At 41.5% G+C, this 23,910-nt stretch overlaps 1 protein-coding gene across 1 annotated transcript in view; it reads right to left on the reverse strand.

Moving 5' to 3' along the window:
* il1rapl2 (interleukin 1 receptor accessory protein-like 2) overlaps window positions 1-23,910 on the reverse strand; it is a gene marked incomplete at both ends in the record, with an annotated part of 355,657 nt that overhangs the window by 19,404 nt on the left and 312,343 nt on the right. The window contains 2 exons of the mRNA XM_080502514.1: window positions 1,034-1,179; window positions 9,585-9,717. Of these exons, the coding sequence (XP_080358640.1) occupies window positions 1,034-1,179; window positions 9,585-9,717 (279 nt within the window). The remainder of the gene's footprint in view (window positions 1-1,033; window positions 1,180-9,584; window positions 9,718-23,910) is intronic.

Genomic DNA, 23,910 nt, shown 5'->3' on the forward strand with positions numbered 1-23,910 from the left:
AGTTGACAGCGGCAGGCCGCCAACTAATCTAACACACTGGGATCTTTGGACTGTAGAAACAGGCCTCTGTCACACTGACCTGCAGAACCGTCCACTGCAGACTGTGTTTACACCCTGCATAGCACGGCTGCATTTTACACCGTTTTGTTGACTTGTACTGGTCCTTTGTCCAGACAATATGTTCATACATAAATATTTATTTATTATATAATAATATATAATATTAATATTTCTTGTGATTTGCAACAATAAAAACCTATAAAGTGTAATTTCTTACTATCCCCTTTTCGAACATGCAATGCACATTTGGTAAAATTGGAGTTAAAATCCGTCCATCCATCCATCCATCCATCCATCAGACGTTTAGAGGTGAAAAGCAGACTGGAGGATTTGTTTCATTATGCCATTGATTCATGGTCAGCTAAGCTAAGAGCCGACACTATTGACACATCTTATCGTCCTCAGTTTTCCAGTTAATGTCTTATTGGAATTAATGCAGTCGGTGAGCGATTGTCAATAAGTGGGGCGTGCTGAAATAGATATTTTTGTGTGCAATGTCGACAAATTAGACATATTCAGTGCAATGGCTTTTGTGCAAAACCGCTTATTACTATTGCAGGATTACTATTGCAACAACACATCATCAGTAGGGTAAAACTAACCTGTCTCACGACGGTCTAAACCCAGCTCACGTTCCCTATTAGTGGGTGAATACCGACAATTCCAGCAGGGAAGGGACTATAAAAGGTTTACCAAATGTTGCCTTGAAACCAAAACTACAACCTGGTGTAAGGTAGTGCTTCGATCTCTATCAGAGGGGACACATCCTCAAACGCTTTATACCAACAAATGCAGACAATCATGAAATGCATAGTCTTAGAAAAACTTTGACTCATGCTGGTGTCTTGTGGTACTGTAATAGAAAGTGACACATGATGATACATATGCTTGACGGGGCTTCAATTTAAAGCCTAATTGTTCAAGATGTGGAGAATTGTAAGGGCGAGAAAGAAGAAGAAAAAAAGTTATCTACCTTTCTTTTGCAGAATGGCACTTCCACCACGCCTGCCTATGTGGTTCTCCACGTAACAGGTGTAGTTGGCCAGGTCTGCCTCGTCCACCGCGTCAAACGTTAAAGACAGCTGTACTTCCTTCTCCCCTAAATGCTCCCTCAAGATTCTGGACGAGAAAACACACACACAGATGATAGTCATACACAGAAGGAAACATCTTTTCTACTTAAGTGTAGTTCTTTAAACATTTAAAAGAAGACGAGGCACAAAACAAACTTGGATTTTTCCCCCCTCCTCTTCTCTTTTGGGAGAGGAGGAAACGTGGAAATCTAAGAGACAGGAGCAGTCTCTCAGGCTGCTCCATTAAAGCAAAGGAGGCATAAGGAGTCTTCCATGGCAGGGTAGAGTATATAGGACAGACCGAGGGGGGAGAAAGGAGGACAGTGAGAGCAAGAAGGCATGTGTGGGAAACATTGGCGACAGCTGGAAAAAAAGCCTCTCTCCGTATGGTGAGGTCAGACTCCTCTAAAAGCCTGGGAGGAGGAGGAGGAGGAGGAGAAGGAGGAGCAGGAGACTGGGATGATGTTTGGGTCACAACATGCCCCTTTAAGCTCGATTTAAGGTCAGGCTCAGTCGTCACCAGGGAAGCCTGCGATCAGACCTGTTGTGCTGAGATGGCAGATTCAGAGCGGTCGGCACAGATGGTCCACTCGCATCGCCCAGTGGACCATTTTTCACAATTCTAATTTTTATGGTTATGACTGTCAAAAAGACTTTCACGTCACAGATATTTATGGTGGCTCATTTTGGCGACAGCCAAATAGTTTTTGTGATCATTTTTTTTTATGCATACAGGCAAAAAACAACAAGGATGTAGTGTGAGTATACACGGTGTGATTTGGGGGCTCTGCACACATGGCGGCATCTTTCATTGTGTCGTAAAAATGGCGGACACCGGTGAGAGAGGGCTACGGTTGTTAACCTGAAATAATCTGACAACATAAAAAAAAAATCAACAATGGCCTTCTGACACAATCTAAACAGCCGACAGCGGCGCAAGAAGAATGGAATGATTGAACTGAAGGATCTAACAAAAGCATTGACCTGAAGGATCGAACTGATCAATCGAACCCAATGATTGAACCCAACTGTCATGTTGATGGATTCAACCCAACGACCCAATGATCGAGCCAAATGATCCAACCCAACAATTAAACCCAACTATCGAACCGAAGGATTCAATCCAACAATTGAACCCGATGAACGCCACAAGCTATAAAAACATTGGCAACCTTCATAGTTCGCTTCATTTATGCATCTCCTGATGAAGCTGACATTGTTACAGGATCACATTGGAATTTCTGCATGTAGATGCATGTGGATCCTGAGCTGTGAGATGACTCAAAGAACAAAAGTTAGCATGTTTTTGTCAACTCTGGTAAAGGAATGGAAACAAGTTTTTATCATTTAAAATTTTTTTTATTTTTATTTTTTAGAAGTTTTTAGCAGTCTTCCTCTTTACACATTGACTTTAAAGCCACTATGTGAGGAGAAATTTAGCAAACAGCACATTAAGATAATGCAATTCTAATTTCATGAGGAAAAAAATGTACCCAGGGGGCGAGAATGGATGAATAATTTATAGCTTAATAGCTATCGTCTCGTAAAGTTAACTCAGCTTTTAATACTTCAGTAATCAGGTCTCATGGAGGCCAAAGTGTGTTTCCTGGTGTGGACCACATGTGTGATGACACCAAATGTGAAAAGCCTTCATGCAATGCTTTAATTCTGTTAATAATATTAACAGTAACTATTCATTCAAAAGTAATTGCATAAAATGATATAGATTCAACAAAGAAGTCAATAGTCTGCCCCCCCTCCCAACTTGAATAAACAAAGAACCTCCCGAAGTGAAGCTACCGGTAGTATTTCCAGGGGAAAGTGTTCGGTTGCCACTTTAAGGCCATACGCCACACGGGGCATCTTCTCTGCAACATTTGAGAGGAGAATCAAGTCAGAGAAGGACACTTCCAAAACATATGTGAGTAATTTTCTGTGGTCTGTTCGCATTGCTCAGATAAGATAGAAAGCACATGAAATATTTTTTGCAAGCTGAGCTGCAGTGTAGTGAGCGCAATGAAAGATTCAACATAGCGTAAAGCCATGTCTCGCATAAAAGTGTAGAAGAAGTTTGGGGATTCTGCTGTCGAATTCCATTACACTTGTTTTAACTGAGAACAATTTGACTTGGAAATCAAGATTGCACAACTTCAAGGTTGGACAAATTAAAAGTTACCATAGCTGATTAGAGTAAAGGAACCACGGGATTAATATGTTCAGAAAGGACAGATATAGCTGTGATTTTCCTCTTGGTTCAGTTTAGTTATCCTGAATGTTTAGAATTGATGTCTTGAAATGGAATCTTAAGCATTTACTTTGAAGAACATGCTCTGGGTTTACTTCCCTTTGACCTACAGTGATGGAACAGATCCTAAAACATGCGGCTTGAACCACATGGGAGTCCACAGAGGCTGACCACGACCAGCAGAGATCAGGCGGTCTGCTGCTTTCTCTCAACTCTGCTGGTAATTCACCAGAAAAATCGAGTCTGTCAGTCGAGGCTTTCACACAAGAATGAACTCCTGCACGCACAGTTTGAGCATAGACTGATCAGAGTAATAACTGCAAGTCAAATCCTCTCAATATTTATGTTTTCCTCGACTGTGAGCAGCAGCGGAGCAGAGATCAGTGGAATCTGCATAGCTGATGTTGATTATATGGAGCCATTTTACAGCCAGGGTTAAAAAAAACAACCAAAAACCCCAAAACCAAAAAAAGACAGAATTTGACTGATATGATCTCTGCATGTTTATGTATTTTCTCCAATACCTCCTGCATGTCAATATATTTAATCATCACTATCAAACAGCACAGTTTCAACTGAGGTCTTCTGTTTTTGACACTTTCCCTGCATTTTTTCTCTTACTTTCAAGCAAATTAATTCAGCAATATCTAAGATACTGTTTACAAAACCAAATTTTCAAGTGAATACACAAACTTCTCATTGCATTTTGGGCATCCGTTTACACAACAATGGTGTTCGTAGCCACTGATAAACGCAACTTTTCAAAAATGCTCCAACTCGTCGTTATGGAAAACCTGTGAAAATGCAATTTTATGGAAACATGTGGGCTCTACCTCCATGTAGATTGGGTAACTCTGCAATATGGCCGTAGTAAATAGTTCTCCTGCACATGCCTGAGATGATGGACAACAACAACATTTGCCTCTAGAGTGTCATGACTCCTAGTCCATTGTCTCCTGGGACTTTTTGTTTTGAGTTCAGTTAAATTCAGACAATGTCATTCATCCCACAAGAGGCAATCCAGTTGTAGTTTTCCTACTGTACGTTTACCTTCATGTATGCATTCAGTCAATAAAATAAACAGTCAACAATGGAATCATAAATCCGTCAAGGTAACAATTAAACATGGGACACGAGATAAAACCAAGATAACATAAAATAAAGCAAATAAAATTAAAACAAGGTGGTATAAAAACTGTAAAACCATAAAAACAGAAATAAAAATGATAAGCTTAAGATCTATAGTTTCATAGAGAGTCACTGGGAATAGTAACCAACATTCTCATCTGTCTCTGACTGTCGCACCCTTACATTGTTAATGTTATATTAAATATCTGCTATGTGTGTGGTTTCATCACAACGACGACCAACAAAACCCACTAGTGGTACAACAAGAGAACTACGCCATTTTCAGTATTTCGAGCATTTTCGCATAAACGTTGTGTAAGTGGGAAACTCTTTTGAAATGAAAACGCAAAAACAATGTATTTTTACTTGAAATGTTGCGTAAACGTGGCAAAGAAACAAAGCTTAGCCAAATTTTCTTCGCCCACTTAAAACAATTGAAATAGTCAGAGATGGTCATTATTTCTCCAATAATTTAATATAAACTTTAATTTAAAACTTTATTTTCTGTGACTAATTCAGTTTTAAGTGGCAATAAAGACACCACTTTATGTAGCAGTCTTCATCACACTGACGCTACATTTACGGAAAGTTGATTTCCTTCACAAAAGAATCTCCATTTCACATTGAAGACGGCACATTTAGAAGAAGGAGACATTAATTTCATATTTCAAATGAAGGCAGATACAACTTCAATTTGAAAAGGAAAAAATCAACAAAAACCATCAAAACAGTGGATTTGGACAGCAGTTGGACTGGACAGCTGAAGTGAATTTAAAGCAGGTAAAAGAAGCCTCTCCGCATGGCTAAACATGTGGGACAGAGCTGCCTTCAAGTGAAAAGACGGAGCGAGCACTGACCCAAGTGGAAATATTGTAATTATGAATTCATTGCACATGAACGAACTGTGAACTGTGATAGCTGAGTTGCAGAAACGTGAAGGAGCCGGGCAGCGATGAGGTTGTGCTTCGCCAAACAGCTGGAGTAAAACTGATGATACGGCTCACATTAATGCACTTCCATATTGTCTCTGTTGTCGGGTGTGTTCTGCCCGGAAACACTTGAATTATTTAGAGGATGTATTTACATCTCCCAAAAAAGACAGAAAGAAAGAAAAAAAAAATGGATGTGAGGATTTGGAAAGGCTGCCCTTGGAATCAGACATTCCTGCCCTGCATGGAGATTGGGAGCTCACGGAGCTCTCTCGGCACTGTGGTAATAATGAGCCAACAGAATCAACAGTTCTCTCACACCCTGCCGGAGAACAAGCGACTGGAAATCGCAGGTGGAGTCCACGCCTCAATGCTGGAGACACTGCAGGCAGAGGTGGACACAGTCCGCGGTCCAGCAGGGCGGGCGTCGGTGGCTGAGAGTGGATGTATTAATGTGCATCACCTCAGGGGGCTGCATGCATGAGTGCGACTGTCAAATATGAAAAAAAAAAAAGAAAGAAGAAGAAGAAAAAGGGAAAAGCACTGTGTTTGGATCGAAGACGGCCAGAGGACAAGGCTGAAAGACTGAGAACTCATCAAGCAGAGGTTAATTTGATACCACGGGGAGGGATTAGTTTCAAGTTTAAACACTTCCCACTCGCGATCGCTGCTCCTCTCTTTATTTCCAACACGGTTTTTACCCAACCGAACTTTCTGAGAGACCAGGAAGTGGCTCAACACTTACGAAAAGCTTTCCCAAGGTGGAGAACTTCGCTCCAAGTGCTGGGTCAGCGGGCAGCTTTCACATGGACGCTCCTTCAGCAACGATCTGCTTCTACTGCTGTGTAGCTAAAGCAGAGCTCCGACCTCTGACCTCACCGCAGATGAACGTTTCCCTTTGGGGGAGCTCGACGTTCGTATTATCATTGGTGGCTTCAGCTGACGACATGAAATGTGACCCCTCTTTGAGCAGAATGAAACATTTGGTTTCGTTCCTTTGACCCGAGATCAGGGTGAAGTGACTGACCACAGTCACTGTGTACAGATTGGACGATGAAAACGCGAGGTGAATCACATCCCGCGACGATGTGAGACGACGTGATTGCGCAAGAATAACACGTCGTAAAGCATTAACATGAACGGAGCCTCGTCGGAGAGAATGTGGACGCGGTCAAGGATCGGAAAGAGAGACGCAAACTTGTGACGCCAAGTTCTCAAAGGGAGCTTAAAGTAACTGCTTGTTAGCATCTATTAGCACTTTACGTTAGCATTTACTGCTTATGGTACTCCATTTTGTATGAAAACGTTTGTATGAAAACGTATGATATCGCCTCGATTGTTGTCTTTCATCTAAAGCTGAGGTCTCGGAACGGTTTCGCGTTCATGTCACTGCTAAAAATGATGTAGTTAACTATAAAAACAACAAAAGAAAGCTATTGTTGTTATTATTGACGTGCCTCTCAGCCGTCTACACAGAAAAGGAGCCGGACCATCATCAATAAGCTCCACCTTGGGAGCACGCTTTCAAAAAGTTTCGGCGACTCAGAGCAGCGTTGTCGTGTAAAGGAACACCCAAAACACAACAAAAGCTTTCGTGTAAGCGGGGCCCAAAAAGGCTTTTTTACCACTTTTTTTTTTAGGCAATGTAATAATACGAGCGTTAGATTGGCAAGAAACTCCTCTCAAGTGTAGCCATGCGAACAATAACATAGAAAGTAATAAAGCAGTGGAATCATTGCAAATGGGACATTAATCAATGCCCGACCCACTCCAAACTGCAATTGGCAGAGTACAACTACTGCACTTAGGAGAAACTAAGCAGGCTTTGCGCCGAAATACCATCTGTTATTATGTGCTTTAAGAAGTAATGAACCTGCTCTTGTACTTGATAGAAGTTGAAGAGGCTACGAGTGGCGATCATGCGGGTTAACAACCAAACCAAACGTCTGCGAGTGAGATTAATTTGTGAGAGAAAATGAAGGGCGGCAGAACAGAACTGCAGCCAACCTCAGCTCACAGCACAACATCCAATTGACCTGCAGTTCTTACGTTAGCGGAGCCGTTTTTAGTCTTAATGAGGGTTTTGTGACAAAGATTAAAGAGACAAACTTCCAGATACACTCGCTGCTCTTTTGGTGTTGTCACATTTTATGTATTTTATTTATTTTTTTCTTTCTGATATTGCTATCTCAGCAATCGGTTTGGTGAGTTGCGCCTCCTCTGTGAAAGAAGTCAACTCAACTTCTTTAATGAACAGGCGGAAGGAAATGTCACAATGAACATGAAAGACTAAACTCATCTATGATTTATTTCGGGTTTGCAGAGAAACGCAAAGTCGATCTTTTCTTCATTAGCCAATGGAAAAGGTTATGACGAGTTCCTTACAAGGAGTAATGGGAACAATAAAGACTGGCTGAATGCAATGATCATAAAAGGTACAATAAGGAGTTTTCCGGACCAACAATTAGCAGCAGGATTTCTTATCAAGTGAGTCACGACACTCTGGAAGCAAACGTTATTGTCCATCGACTTGTGCATGTGCAGAAGATCTATTCCCTACAGCCGTGGGTCACATGCGCAGTAGCAGCATTTCAGAAAAGTTGAATTTCCCCCCCCGTTTACACAGAGACAGGGTCAGAGGGTTTTCAAAAAGTTCCACCTTGGGAGACGTTTTCTGCGGCCCCAAGCACGGATCCCAAAACACAACAAAAAGTTTCCACTTTGACTTGAAAAGCTCTTAAACAGGGCCTGAGGGCACATTTTGAATACAGCTTCTTGGAGTTGAACATTTTAGAAACATTATTTTCTGACTCGGGCTGAAAAACAAAAGCAATGGATTCCACCGTTCTGCTTTGTTCATTTCACAATTTCATAGCACTTCCCTAAGGGCCCATTTACAGCTGCAGTTCACATGCATTTCATCAGGTGATCTGATCATATGGTGAGTTCTGAAGACAAGTGTGAACAGGCTCCGAAGAGCTTCCACTCAAACCTCGCGATGGGAATTGATAAGATCTTTACGACGCCGGTAAAAAGCAGAAGAAACGGGTCGACGAGCATCGACTTTTGTTTCGTTTAGAAGTAACATGGCCTTACAAACCCAGCAGCTCCTCAATGGGGTCGGAGGGGGTGGGACTCAAGTGGAACGCCACGCCTGAACAGGCCCTAAAAGTTAACTGAATAAAACACGATCTGGTTTAGCAAAGATGCCTTTTTAGATAGTAAAAAACTGAGTGGGTGTGTGCCATGAAGACAGAAGAATGTTTACGTGAGATTGTGGCGTCAGCAACTGATGTTGTCCGTGTCTCAAAACATGTTCATCTCCACATGCAGTCCGCAGCAGATCGTTCTCATGTACGGTGACAGCCTCCACGCAAAAATCTCGATTTCCATCAGGCGCAACATGGGATCCAGTGCCTTGCTCAAGGGTATAGTGACATATAAAAGGGATGAGATGGGGACTGAACTCACAATAATCCATTTTTAGTTTTGAATCCTGATGACACAGAAAGCAACTCGTTTTTAATCAAGCTCAACTTATCCATAGATAAAACGGCAGGAATCAAAGTGCGAAGGGAAAATGTTTTATGAATCAGTTCGGAACGTCACACTCGTTCTTCACGTGTGTGTCAAAAAAGGTGTGAAATTATATATGTTCTGATGGGTTCCTGCAGGCTCCTCTAATGATATTTGATGCCCCGCAGACAATATGACTTTTTTTTTTTACCCCCCCTCCAATAACGCACAATGTAATTGGTCCCAATAGGGGAGAAAATGAATTCAATTTAACTTTATTATTAGAATTCATAATTTGGAAGAAAAGTTGAGAGGAAACCTGTCAGAGAGCCCTGATCGAGCCATAAATCATAAGATAGCAAATTAGACGGCGGCTGTGTGTGTGGAGAAGTCGAGCTCGTTCCCTCTCATTCATTTACAATGAAAACCTGTAAACTGGAAAGATGTCACGGAAGCGGTTTGGCAGCTCTTCGAAATAATAAATAATTATGTATATTTACAGTTCGCTCAGCTTTGCCTCATTGTCAATTTACATGTGAGGAGGTTTTCATTCGCTCCCGCCTCCTCCAGACAACGATCGGCGCTAAAGTCTGGATCGTGTGTCTCTGTTCTCGTGGATGTTTGTGTATTTACCTGACTTCACTCTCTTTAATGTGTCCCGCAAGTTCCTCCACAAACTTTTCTCCTTTCATCCAGTAGATGATGGGCCTTCGGTTTTCTCCGCTGTAGCCGAAAAATGCCTTGCAGTCCAGACTGAGAGGCATACCTGCAAAACACACACACACACACACAGTGAGCCAGGAAATAAATAATAATAAAAAACACCTGAAGCTAAAACATCAGAATAGGATGTGAAACTGTATTTCTCTTTGGGAAAGGACGAAGGAGTGAATAAACAGAGAGGTTGCAAAAACTCTTTGTCGTTTCAGCACAAAGGTACACTTTGAATTGAGGAAGTGAACAAACTTCTGCCAGTAACATGTGTGGGACAACGGATGAGAAAATACAAAAATCGGACCAGAAAATACATAAATCCATCCGAACAAGATGAGGGAACATGAGTATAATTTCAACATTAGGCATAATATACTAAATATAGAGACAGAAAGAACCATAATAACCAACATTGTACTCTTTTTGGCTATTTTGAATGTAATAAAGCCGACCTGCCAACAATGCAGTAAAAAAAGATATTTCTTAAAGCCATGATTGAGAGTGTTGCAAACAATAAACAATGACAACAAAGACTATTCTGACATCAAGCCACTAAACCTTTTATCAAAGCAAAATGCACAAAAGCTGTGAGAAATGCAGTTTTATTTATGTAAGTATTACACTATTGGCTGCAGTTACTACATTTTGAATAATATTCTTAATGCTACTTCAATCATTTAATAACTTATTACACTATAAGCAAGATGGTTATTACAATAATGGATTAAATATTTTGTTATACGATTGGAAAGTTATTACATTATTCAAATCCAAATTTATTACATCATTAGCATTATCTTATTGAAGTTGTTAAATTATTGGCATCAATACATTAAAAATTATCATATTATTGGTTTTATTACATAGAAGAGGACACAATTATTGCATTATTGGCTCTTTAATATTGAAAAAAGTCAAATTTATTACATCGTTAGCTCTATTATATTGAAAAAGTCCAAAGTTATTACATTATTCTCTTTACTACAATGAAACAGGAGGCAATTATGCCATTTTTGGAATTATGGCATTATTACATTTAAAAAAGCAAAGATTACTAATTAGTGGCTTTATTCTATTTAAAAAGACCAAAATTATTCCATTATTAGTTTTATTACATTGAAAAAAAGGCCAGAATTGTTACAATATTGTCTTCATCATCTTGCAATTATGTCATTACAGGCAGGTATTACATGATTGGTTGGCATTGACCTGGAATTGAACCAGGAATGTTCTTGTTCATGTGGTGAGAGTCCTCACCACTACACTGCCATACAACTCCATTTTCAATTCTCAGTAAATAGATATCACACATACACGCACACACACACAGGACACATATGTAACGATACATGTATGTGCAGATCGTCTCCACACCCGCTCCCTCGAGCACACACCGTCATGTAAGACCTTGAAACCCCCACCACTCAGTGATTACAGCTATCAGTGGTGATGATGGAGTATTAATGAGCATTCTAATGAGCACCACCTCGTTAGGCAGTCAATTAGCAGATAATTATGATAGACCTCAGTATTATCATAATGATAGCTCCATCAGCACAGTCAAGAACCAACACCGAATGTTAACGCCGAGTGCGGACGTGGGCCGGCCGGGGCGCTTGAACCAAAGGTTAACGCCACACACATCTGCGTTATAGACTTTCATTGCGAGCCCAGAGTTTTCCACGGAGTGAACTAATGCCTGACGTTAGAATAAAATTAAATAAAGCCTGAGGGTGAAAGATCTTCCGTCTACTTTTGAATAAACATGGGTTTCTCTGCCTGTCGGTTATGGCCAAGATGGAGCGGTTTTCATATGGAAATGTGTGGTGATTGCATTATGTGCGGTGTCATTGCATCAGTTATTTTGATTGATGGGAGGCAAGGGGGGCAGAGACAGAAGGCTCTGACTTCTGTCAGTCTCAAAATTAGAATTTCTAACGAGCTAAAAAGTGGTGACCGAAGCCTTGCATTTGCCTCAAGTTTTTTGTGCGTTTGAGTGTGTGTGTGTGTGAGTGGAATTTTGAAAAACTTTGGATTTGTGCCGAGGCAGGCGGCATCCTGCAGTACAGACAGGAACGCTGGAGTAATTGGCTCAGAAAGAAACAAAAAAATAAAATAAAATACATGGATTACAGTGAAATTGGTTTAGTGTGAGCTCTGCAGTAATTGATTAACACCCTGGGGGTGTGTTTGTGTTCACAGCATGTTATGGTGATTAAAATCATGAACTTTAGTTTGCACTTGGGGTGCGTGTAGTTTGGCGAGCATTTGTGTGCATGTGTATGTTCCACAGTCTGAAATACAAGGCCCGAAAATCCAGTCCCTGTTTCACAGAGCTGAGACGAGTCATCATTCCTATTGGAGGCTGTAGCAGCGGGGGGGGGGGGGTCTGTAAGAAGTGGAGGAAAGAGGTCGGAGCTGTGTTGTTGTCATTAGAGTCGGAGAAAGGCTTTGTAAGAATGATTGATGAGAATTTTTCTCCAGCTGATGCGCCATCATTTCACACTGCTGCCGAGTGCCATCACACCTCGGACGCTGTATTTCTTTTCCCCGTGACACGCGGGGTCAGGGCTCACTCTTACCAGGCTGCAAGCGGCGTCGGTAAACCGGAGTCACTCCAAGTCAAAAAACTATTTGGTTCCACTAATGAAACTTTACTTCTCCTTGGTGTCATTCATCACACACAGATAAACAAAGTGGCGGGATCACTGTGAGCATCAGTACAGTCACCGGTTAACTTTTTTGAGTGACTCAGCAGTTTCTTCCCTCTGTCACAATGGTAAATGGATTTCACTTATATAGCGCTTTATAGCTGTGTGAGCGCTTGACATAGCTTATCACATTCACCCAGTCACACACTTATTGGATGCTGCAGCCGTGCGAGGTGCAGTGTCTTGCCCAAGGACACTTTGGTATGGAAGCGGGCAGAGATGCCAGACGAACCTGCAACCTTCCAACTGGGAGACGACCGCTCTACCAACCGAGCAAAACACACAGAAATGAACAATTATATCATCGCAGAGATGTATATTTGTTGATGTTTTTACACGAGAATCAAAATTGGCCAGCTCGCCAACATGTTATATGGTTTCACACCAGGAGGTGGTGTTGTGAGTCACCTGAGTTCAGCACTGAGAGGGAAAAAGACAGCCAGTCCTATCCTCTGCTGTCCTTATGTGTTTAGTTGTTCATGCTGAGGCATTAATGCACACTCAGGCTCAAACTTAGATGCTCGAGTCCCTTCTTGTTTGGTTTCACTGGGGTTTTTTTTTTCTTTCCTTTCTGGTAAGTGATTTTTGAAACATTACTGCCTGTAGTTTCTGCCTCCTGCATGCAAATCATCTCCTTTTGGTTTGAGTGACTTCGGGTCCACTTCAGACTGAATATAGGAGACAGACAAAGGAGCCATTGTACACCAACACAAAGCTGTAAAAAGATGATGGATCATCTTTAACAACTCAATACCGGTGTGCCACAGCTCAACGAACTGCCGATGACAAACGTATCTACTCTTCTACCTCATCTCTTCCCTCCTAATCCAGGGGTGTCAAACGCTTTTAACTTCATGGGCCACATAACGGCCAATATCATCTTCAGTGGGCCTGACGGGTAAAACATTGTTAAAGTAATCTTTTTGAACTTACATTTTTTTTTTTTTTATTGTGGCGCTGAGTATATGTGATAAAATGTCTACATTTTTGCAAAAAAACAAACAAAGCCAATTTTAATGAAACCTTCTGGTGCAAAAAAAAAAAAAAAAAGTCACCTGGCTTTTGTCACAGGACTTCCTCCACCTGAGGGTTATGGCAGCAACTAACCAATTCTCCTCATGCTGTCCCTCCCTCTGAGCTCCCTTCAACCCTCGCAGCTGCTAACCTCCGGGCCCAGCAGGATGTCCTTCCTGGCGTACCCTAACATATTGAATCAGAGGACTGAAGTCCCCCTCGCAGGAGTGCCAGCCTTCGGGGAACTTTCTTTCCCCCCACAGTTCAAAGATACAGATGGAAGGACAAGCATTGATCTGGAATTGGCTGTGGGTGTGACTGTGTGGGTGAATGTGAGTCAGTCCTGTGAAAGTCCAAGGTAGACTTCTCCATGGCTGTTGTCTAAATGAAGACACAGCACATAGATGACCAGGGAGATGGATGGACGCGAACTCAGAATTTCTTTCAGTGCAACTGAATTGACATATGAATTTATGAATTGTGTTTATTTTTGCAACATGGATTTTTACGTCATTTCGACATCCAGTCAGGTTATCACTACAAAATCAATGTAGTGTAATTCCCTGCAGCCAGCATCCAACCAACATTATTGTTAACTGATGGTGGATTAAGATGATTTGCAACTCAAAACGTCAAATTCCAGAAAGGAAATCGTGATATTTCATATAAATAAGGTACGAGAGGGGGACGTTTGCAAATTCAGAGAAACACAAGAGTAGATCTTCAGTGTCTTCCTCTATAACTTTGGAAGCAACACTTCACATCATTAGTCTGTTTTTACTTGCCACTCTTCCTGATTCTCTCCTTGTTTCTCTCACTCATTACTAAAATAGAAAATCTTCACTTCTCAATGCCTCCCCGTATTTTCTCCCAGTGTCGGGATTCCTGTCTCTTTGTTGGGATTCGCCCTCCATGACTCCTCAGTACTTTTTCTGTATAGAATATGTTTTACCTGCAGTGTGGAAACATGAATGCATCTGCTGCTTTATTACCTGGGGCTTTCTGTGTTTCACTACCTGAAATCACATTTTTAATTGAAAATTTTTGTGAAGGCTGTTGGCATTAGCACAAGCTACTGAGAGATGAAAAAAAAAAAGTATATATATTTTTTTGGGGGGGGGCTGGGGGGCTGGGGGGGTAACCAAAGAAGGCTCGAATTTAGAAATGAAATGAGGAAGAAAACGATAACGGTCAGGTGAAAAATTATAACGGAGAAGTAGGACAACCTTAATGAGGGAAATGAATCACAAAGAGCCAGTTTTACACACACACACACACACACACACACACACACACACACACACACACACACACACACACACACACACACACACACACACACACACACACACACACACACACACACACACACACACACACACACACACACACACACACACACACACACACACACACACACACAAATCCTACATCAGTTGACTTGACAAGTATGTGTGAGACAAAAAAAAAAGAAAAAAGAAGAAGACCCTGAGTTAATAGACCCAGAATTACACACTCTGACTGTCGTATATTATTATATTTCCTGTCATATATTTCCTGGGTGAGTCAGCCCCTTCATTAAACCTTGGCCTACTTAACACCAAGATTAACGTTAAATAAAGGTTATTGAATTGAATTGTCCCTTTTCCCTGGAAATTCGGAGGTGTCATGGGAGCCGGTTTATCTCAGCGCAGATGGATGAGTTTCAATTAGCTGCTTGGATCAAATTATGGGAGGATTTTAATGCAAGGATTAATTTAGCAGTTTGTGCTTCTGGTGGGTTTCCAGGGCAAAGGTGGACAAAAGGGAAAATACCATAAAATGTTCTGAAATTGGGGAGAGACGATGAATAATCTACCAATTTTGAGCTGAATTAGGAAGCCTGCTGAGTAAGACAATGACATGTTTGAGAGGGTGGACTGGTTATATGGCCAGATTTGAACTGGTTTGCTTGAAAAATGAATATAGATTCAACAAGCAAATAAATAAATAAATAAATAAATTCACACTCACGGTATGGCCTTGTTGTGAGCGCGACTTTGCTCCCTGGTTGCTCTTCAGCTCGCAGCGCTGCGTTATGTGTGCTTCTCTTAATAAAAGAGCGCTATCCCAGGCGAATGCATCGGAAACACGTTTCACTTTGCCATGTTATCCTATTGGGCACTCTGCCAGACCCGCTCTGGCTCTCAGGCTGGACATGTGCACCCTAAAGGCTCTCAGGGCCTGAGTTTTGGTTATTGTGGACTCGATTTGATTCACCTCAAAAGGCATGCTAAAAAAAGCAAGAGACATTAAATAGATATAATCGTTCTGACAAGGTCAGTCAACTTTCTGAAGGAAGGCGCAGAATGGCCACTATCAAGGCTTTTAAGGGTTTTCAGTTTGTACGAAGAAGTTCACCAGGGAGATATCCCCCACGCCGTAACACCAGACTGAATAGTTGTTTACTACTAATATTGACCCTACCGTTTGAATGTGGCAGCGGAAATGGAGACTCTATTGTTCAGTTTTGGTGAATTTTGAACACTCCACCTGACTTTTGGCAATTTTCTGATGCAACTTAATGTCAGCCAGTTTCATTTTCCTCTAACCTCTGGCATCAACAAGTCATTTTCTGCCAGAGAAGCGCTCCTCACTTGATATTCTCACTTCATTTCACTGCTTTATATCTGCAATTTTTCTATTTTTCTTTCTTTGAGCGTTTGTTTTCATTGAGGTCAGAGGAAATACTCAGTTTCTTGTTATTCCTATTTTATGTTCTCGTCCAGGATCCCGAATTACCATTTTACACGACAACATTTTTCAAGTGACAACACTGCATTTTGGGGGTTTGGATGCAACTTTTTGAAAATGGCTTTCTAAGGTGGAACTTTTTTGAAAATGCTCTAACTCAAGAAAACATATTGTTTCTGATATGCTGCACATGTGCTAACTGCATCATTTTCGGTGTTTCTGCTTAAATAAAGTTTAAAAAAAGTTATTGTGTAAACGCAAAACCTCTCATCAACGAAAACGCCAAAGTTATGCATTTTCACGTGAAACATAGTGTAAATGGGGTTTGGATGGTGCTTTATGTAAGCGACTTGTCTTGCAGGGTCAAAGGCTTAATTTGGGGGATTTGGACCGCTTGACCGACATCTGTAGCAACCAGGTACAAAATACTACCAAACACAAACCAACCCTCCGGCACTGGATTATATTTACCCTGAACACTGTATAACTGGGAATAACTGGAGATTTATTTTGTGTCTCCCGCCGCTCCGTCCACCTTCTGTGTTCCTGTTTTCAGGCCTCACCGTTGCAGCGTGGAACCCCATGTGACATTCAGCCTCCAACGAGCCCTGCATAAGCACATTGTTTCATTCGGGCGGCGGCGTGCTCCACTGACACCGACTTACCCGACGCGCTGATCCTTTCCACTTAAATCTTCCCTTCATGCCGCACGGTTAAAAACATTGTCCGAGAAATCCACGTGGCCGGAGAAGCCCCGGCCGCCCTAATGAGTAGCGACAGCTCCTCGAGAGCCACGGCGCATCGTCGGCCCACCCATTGTCATATATTGCTTAAGAGCCCTCGTCACATACCAGTAGATCCCGCACCAGAGGTCTGCGCCTCCAGGGCCTCGATAGATGCATTCAGGGAGGCGGCGGGAAGACCGGAGTGACAGGAGGAACACAATTGCCTGCGAGTTAATTGTGTTTGTTTATTTGACGGGCACAATGCATAAATAAAAGGCAGCGAAAAGTTAATTCCCATCTCAAGGCTCAGCAGCATCAAGGTCGCAGAATAAACTGTTTAAGCAGGCTATATTATGAGGAACGACAATATCACACTCAAACAGCGACTGATTGCCTGAAGAAGACGTCAGCATTAATAATTGATGGATTTTGATAGTGTTCTTCCCAGGAAAAACAATATTTACTAACCTTTGTCTCAGTCGCTTGATTTTTGTCTTCCTCACTGTGAACGTCGTGACGTTTGTTATTTGTGTTGTCAGTTATTTATTTCTCTACATCTGGTAATACAGTAGACGGGTCGAGGTCAACTGAGCAACCTTGACAGAAGCATGTGATGTAGGCAACATGAAATATGGCAAAAGCTTACTGTAAACAAGTGCAAAAACCTATTTCAAAAGGCTCTTTATGTATTTCATATTATGTATTCCATGAGGCCAAGTACTCATGCACACATATTCATGGACATTTCTTTTGCCAATTTTCTTTCAGATCTGACACAGTTGTCTGTCTTTTGTATTGGCGATTGAAGCCGACGAGTTTTGTGAATATAAGCAGGTCTTGAAGTGCTCTGCACAGATTGAAAGGGAATTTATTCGACAACTTTATGTGACAATGCAGATCTGATGAAAAGGAAAATCATCCTACAATGGATCATCCTGGAATAATACAGTTTACTTCTGAGAGAATGTATCCCATGAGTGAAAGAATACTGAGGGGTACTTTCACAGTGCGGTATAGGAGAGGCTGAAATCATGTTTATATATATATATATATACGCATGCTCACCTCAGAAGTGATATATCTCACTCCAGCTGTTCATTTAAAAGCACATAGTATAAGACCTTAAGATGATTTGGAATACTGTGTATGTGTGTGTGGCCAGGTATGGGGTGGGGGTTGTCTTGGTAACAGCTGAGTTTTGGGTCTTGGGCTCTGAGGGAACACAGCTGCACATGGCAGCACAGATGGTGCTTCTTACACACGCACACGGACGCGCACGCACGCACGCGCACACACACGCACGCACGCACGCACGCACGCACGCACGCACGCACGCACGCACGCACGCACGCACGCACACACACACACACACACACACGCACACGCCAGTAAGAGGGCAGCTCAGCTGTAACCTGGGAGGCTGTTCATGCCTTCATTTGGTCTATTTGCAGAAGACATCCTGCCTCCAACAAATTATACCATTTGAATTTTCAAGCCTTTCTATTTCGAGGGAACTTATTTGCAGAGAAGTGAAGCTCCTCCGAACTTCAGCCTTTGCGGGACTTTTTTTTTTTTGTTTGTTTTTGGGGATAGAAAGCCAGTAAAAATCAGGGAGCTGTTTTGAGAAGAGCTTCTATTTTGGCCGCTGAGTGGTCATTACTGCAGTTTACATACTGCAATCACACTGCATTGACTGCTTCCACATTACTTCATTTTTGAGGGGAAAATAAAAAAATTCTGTCGAAGCAAACGGCAACAGTGCCTGTGATTAAAGGTATTAACCATGAAAAAGTGGCTGGTACAAAACAAAATTGTACTTTCATGCATAAACATAGAGAAACTATTTACATTGGAAAGAGTTGGATGCTGTGAGTCATGGATGCCTGATACCAGTCCTGTGTCCAACTAGTGTGAAACTAGTTTTTAATTTCTCTGGGAGATAAAATGAGTCTGTATGTATAGCAAGTGTCAGGCGTTCAGGAACATTCTGATACCACAGCATTATTAACTTAAACTCAGTTGGACTGCACTTGCACGAAATGAAATAATAATCCGACGGTGGCGAAAGTTGGTGACGTCAGCCGTGGTGAAAAAACAAAAAAAATGTCTGAAAATGGACTACAAAAAGTAAATTTCTACTACTTTCCCCTGTGCCTGTAACTGCTGATATAATCTCAAATATCACAAAGTTTGAATTGAAAACAAACCAAAACAGGCCACTAGGTGAACAAATAACCAATGCAAACAGAGAATAGGCTGCACAAAACGTTTACTTCACTGTGTTCATTTTACAACATCTGCATTACATTCATAGTTGGGATATGGGATTTAGATTATTTAAAGTTGTTTGAGGCAGATTATTGTATTGGTAACTCAACATGATCTGCATTGAGTCATTGTGAGTTTCCCTGAACGCTTGGATGAGCAGGTCCCTTTAAATGTTGTCACTGCAAGGAATTGTGGCGCAGCGTGATCCAGTCTCCTTTGGTAAAGGATGAATCAGTGTTTCCTCGGCGATAAAGGAAGCATTGAACCTCCTTTCCTTAGCTTATTGAGAATTTGAACGCTCCTTATCATGGCTGCCACTTAAACGCTTCTGGGGGTTAAGGAAAAGTGGATAGGAAAGGAGATAGGAGGGACTATTCGGAAACACCCTCCCTCTGTGCGTGTCTGATTAGTGTTGATTTGTATCACCTGTGTCTGCCCTTCCCTTGTGTGTCAAAGACCCTCTTCCTCTTGCCTCTGTGCTCGATTGTCATTGCAGCTCCTCTCATGACTCCAGCCTTTTCCCTGAGTTTTCCTTGCAAATGTCTCTGTGTTTTTGACCTCTGCCTCACTTTGACAACTCGCCTTTAAATCTCTGGATTTAAATTAAGTCTTTGAATAACCTGGTCTGAGTCTCAGTCTGGGTCTGGGTTCACCACGATCCGTGACGATGTCACTCGGCTCTCCACGAATACAATATTTCCGTGTTACAAGCCCCGTTTAAACAACACAAAACACAAACCTTTCGCTGCGTTTTGGGTGTGTGTTCACACGACAATGGTGATCAGAGGCAATGAAAACAACTTTTTGAAAAAGGCTCCCAAGGTAGAACTTTTCGAAAATACTTAAGACTCCGCCTGCATATAAACCGAGGAAACACTGACCAGCCGACTGTGGTAAATAGTTCTTTAGCACATGAATGGATGGAAAATTGAGCCTGGCACGCTCACTACACTGTTTCCAGCGTTTCTGTCATTTCCATGTAAACGGACATAGTTTTCAATACGTTTCCTTGTGAACGAGGCTTTAGTTACTGTGGTTTTTGGCAAATTTCAATGAAAAAAAACTACAAAGCGTAATGTGGTGAATCAGTGTGTTTCCCTGAAAAATCATCAAGCATGATTTTATTGCAGCAAAGTGGCATCATTGTTTGTATGAATCGTTTAATGCAATGTTTTTGCAGGTTGTGTCCCTTAGTTGTTGACATTAGACAGGGAACTTTATTGGACTGAAGTGAAAATGTAAACGTGTTTCTGTGAGCTGAGCTTTTGGGATATAATGAGTCTTGCACGATTAGCATGGTGAGGTATTGTGGACAGACTGTATCAGAGAGAGCAGACCAAAGTCAGCCAGCATTTAATCTGCCGACCAAACTGTTTCACAGCCCACAAACCATCGACAGTGTCACATCAGAGAGTCTTTTGCTGTGTGCCTTTTAACAGGTTGGTTCTGATGGGATTCGAGTCTCGTGATTCCCTTTCACACTCTGAAAAATTCATGTGCTGTCCCTCATGTCCACAGGATGGGCCGTCCTGTTTAATGCGGCAGCTGTCCACCGCAATCTGTTTCTCTTGAAGTCATCACTACCACTGGATTTTTTTTTCTTCTGATGATTTCCAGCAGGAATTACAAAAGAAGAAATGTAATTTCTAAGTTTGAAGCTGCTCTGAAGAACTCTACGAAGCATATTTTCAATTTCCCTGCTGGAAATTATTATTTTAACATGTTTGCAGGACCTTCAGAATAATTTGAGGACGCAATCATTCTAGACAGACTTGAATATTATTAGATACACATGAAATGAAGATTCACTGCGCCTCCAATTTCCTGCCTAACAGGAAATGAAGCTGCCACAAAGTTGAAGAGTCACTTTTGATTACTCTGAATAAACTGAATCTTTTTTTCCCCTCTTTCCATATCTGACTTTATCAGTCTTCCTGGCTATCGCCTCGTTTTCATTCATCTACACACACACACACATTTGCGCACACACTTCTACCTCCTGAGGTTATTCCCACAGAATTAATAACTCTCCCAGGAAAGTAATAAAAGGAAATCCAGCCTCCTTCGCCGTCTCGTATTTGTCCATTTTCTGACAGTTCTAATTAACCGAGTCCTTTACGTGCCAATAGCTGACATTTGATTGGCTGGGGGGCCGGCCTCGTTAAGAACACTTTTAAATTAACAGATGAAATTAGATGGGAGATTACTGCAGATGTGCTTGACAAGGTTAATTAAATGACCAGTGGCGAGAGGCGCGTTTTAAAAATGGACGTCAGATTCGGAGCCAGATCGCCTCTCCTGCCAGTTACTGTGCCTTTGCCTGAAATAGCACTTAAGGATTGTTCGCACGTCAATTTTAACATATTAATTTAATTATCACCGACACTTGAGGCCATCTGTAAGAGGCCAATAGCCTTCATCAAATTTCATTCCGTCAAACATGACAAGTTGGGTAGGGCATTTATAACATCAATGCCATAGAAACGGGAGAATTGACCACTTTCTACAAGCAACTGGAAATAATTGGGTCAATTCTGGCTCTGTCTCCTCGACAATGTCTTCAAGTGAAAACAAGAAAAAGATTTGAAAAAAACAACAACGTGGGGTCCTCGATCCACTATGAGAAAGCATCAGCTTTGTCTGCACCGAGTTTGTCCAAATCAAATCAGCATATATCAATGAAAACCATCCCATGACATTTTTACCTTAAAGGTTCCAATTTTGTGTGTTTGTGAAAGTTTTTGAAACTGTAAACATGAAACAATGTCAAAGCAATGTAACATGTCTGGAACTATGGGACTATGCAGTTTGAGAAAAGCTTCAGAAAATGGCTGCACTTTCTTTTTTAAATGTCTGACTTGGTTCCTGATGTAAGATAAGTAGAATAACAGTAAGCTTATCAGAGGTCAATTGATGACTTGAAATGTAATTAATGAGAACAGCGAGAGAACCATTAAGAAATGTGTGATAATAGAAGAACAGCAGTGAGCGAAGGCCCCATTTATACAATAGCGCTTCAAATGAAAATGCATCGTTTTGCCATTTTCATTTCAGAAACATTTTCGCGTTTGTGGGATGTTTTGAAAACTTAGGCCACATCCGCATGAGCCAAAATGATCTTTCTTCTCTCCGAGGTTCTCAAAAAAAATTCTGTCCAGATCTCACTAAGAACACAAGGCTTCAGGGCATGTAGTACACATGCCAGGCCTTTAGGGGCGCTGTGACTCACCAAACACACCAAAAACACAGAAGGAGACAGAGCAAATAGAAATTTAGAAGCAGACTCCTATTCATAAACCTTTACATAACTCTGAGTTCTTTAGGCCTATGGGTCAGCAGCTTCTGCAGCTTGACTGGAGCTTGTAGTCATTGATTGTTGTGGTCATTTAATGACATTGTGGACTGCGGTGGGGGGAAATTTTGTTGTCATTGTCACATATGCAGAATAACTATTTACTACGTCCATGGTGTGGATGTGTAGTTGCTGCATTTCTAGAGAGATAGGTTGGAACATTTTCAAAAAGACTTGTGAATATCAGCTGAATTTCCACCGCTTTCCCAGACGTTTTGTTAATAAGAGGGTAAAGAGGCATAACACCTAGAGGTTATCTTTTTACGGTTGGTTCGGTTTTTAGACATTCGTTTCATAAATAATGTGAGTTTGGGCAACTTATTTCCCATCAAGAGTAGACATTATGAACATAATATCTGTGTGTAAAAGTCTGTAGAAGAACTGAGCTCAATCACAAGCCTCCAGTGGAAGTAAGAATAAAAAAAGGGAGAATAAAAATGATAATAAGAGTGAACAGCTGCTTTTACCCTTTGGGGTGGTTGGCTGTGAGCTGAATGAAGAAGCTGAAGTCATGAGAAGAAGTAAAATAAATCCTGGAGGAATGAGGGGAATAAAGAAGCAAGCAAAGCCCACAAGAGGTATGGAGTGCTAATAGTTTGAGTCTCTGCGGTGGTGCCGGGTGTGTGATGGGTGGGTTAGTTTCATGACAGAACTGGGTGGCAGGTGACGGCTGACTGACAGCCGTTACCCAGGGGTGTGAAAACATCCAACAGTGTTCTAGTTGTCCAGCAAAGAGCCAGAAGTTAACAAGCTTCATTGAAAAGAAGAAGAAAAAAAAAAAAAAGACCTTGGCACAGAAAGTTAAATCTGGTTCCTTAGCTGTTAAAGTCACCTGCGGTTTAAACAGCTGTGGGCCTGAATCATGGGACAGCTTTTTTTAATTTTTGAGAAACTCAGGGTGAAGCTCGTAGAGAGAGTTTAGATAGTTTAACGACATATTGTACCAAAAAAATACTGCCTTTGGCCTCTTAAATTTTGTTAACCTCCTGAAGAAAATACACAGAGAAGACCTGTTAAAACTACATTTTTAGGTTTGGCAGGCAAGACATTACCTGAACTGTACTGGAAAACATGAGGGCTTCTAAAGCTGGATTTGGACTGACCTGGGACTGGGCCAGGCAGGGATTAGAACTCTCACCTCATAGCAGGACTTCCTTCTGTGTTAAACTGGCATGTTCTACTTCTGCTTCACTGGGTTTTATGCAGGTTTTCATCTGAACACATGATTATAGTTCAATTGGTCCAGATACATTTTTATGGGTAAATGACTGTAATCCGGGTTAACATGATTTAGGTTAGGACCCTTTTACACGACAACGAAAATGAGTGTATCAGCAAATCTTTCTTCACTTTTGAGCTGTCCGTTTACACGACGGCAACGGTGTTCGAATCCACTGGACTTTTTTATATACCAGCTCCAAGGGTGGAACTTTTCCTTTCAT

The sequence above is a fragment of the Blennius ocellaris genome (genome assembly GCF_963422515.1).
Source record: "Blennius ocellaris genome assembly, chromosome: 9".
NCBI lineage: Eukaryota > Metazoa > Chordata > Actinopteri > Blenniiformes > Blenniidae > Blennius > Blennius ocellaris.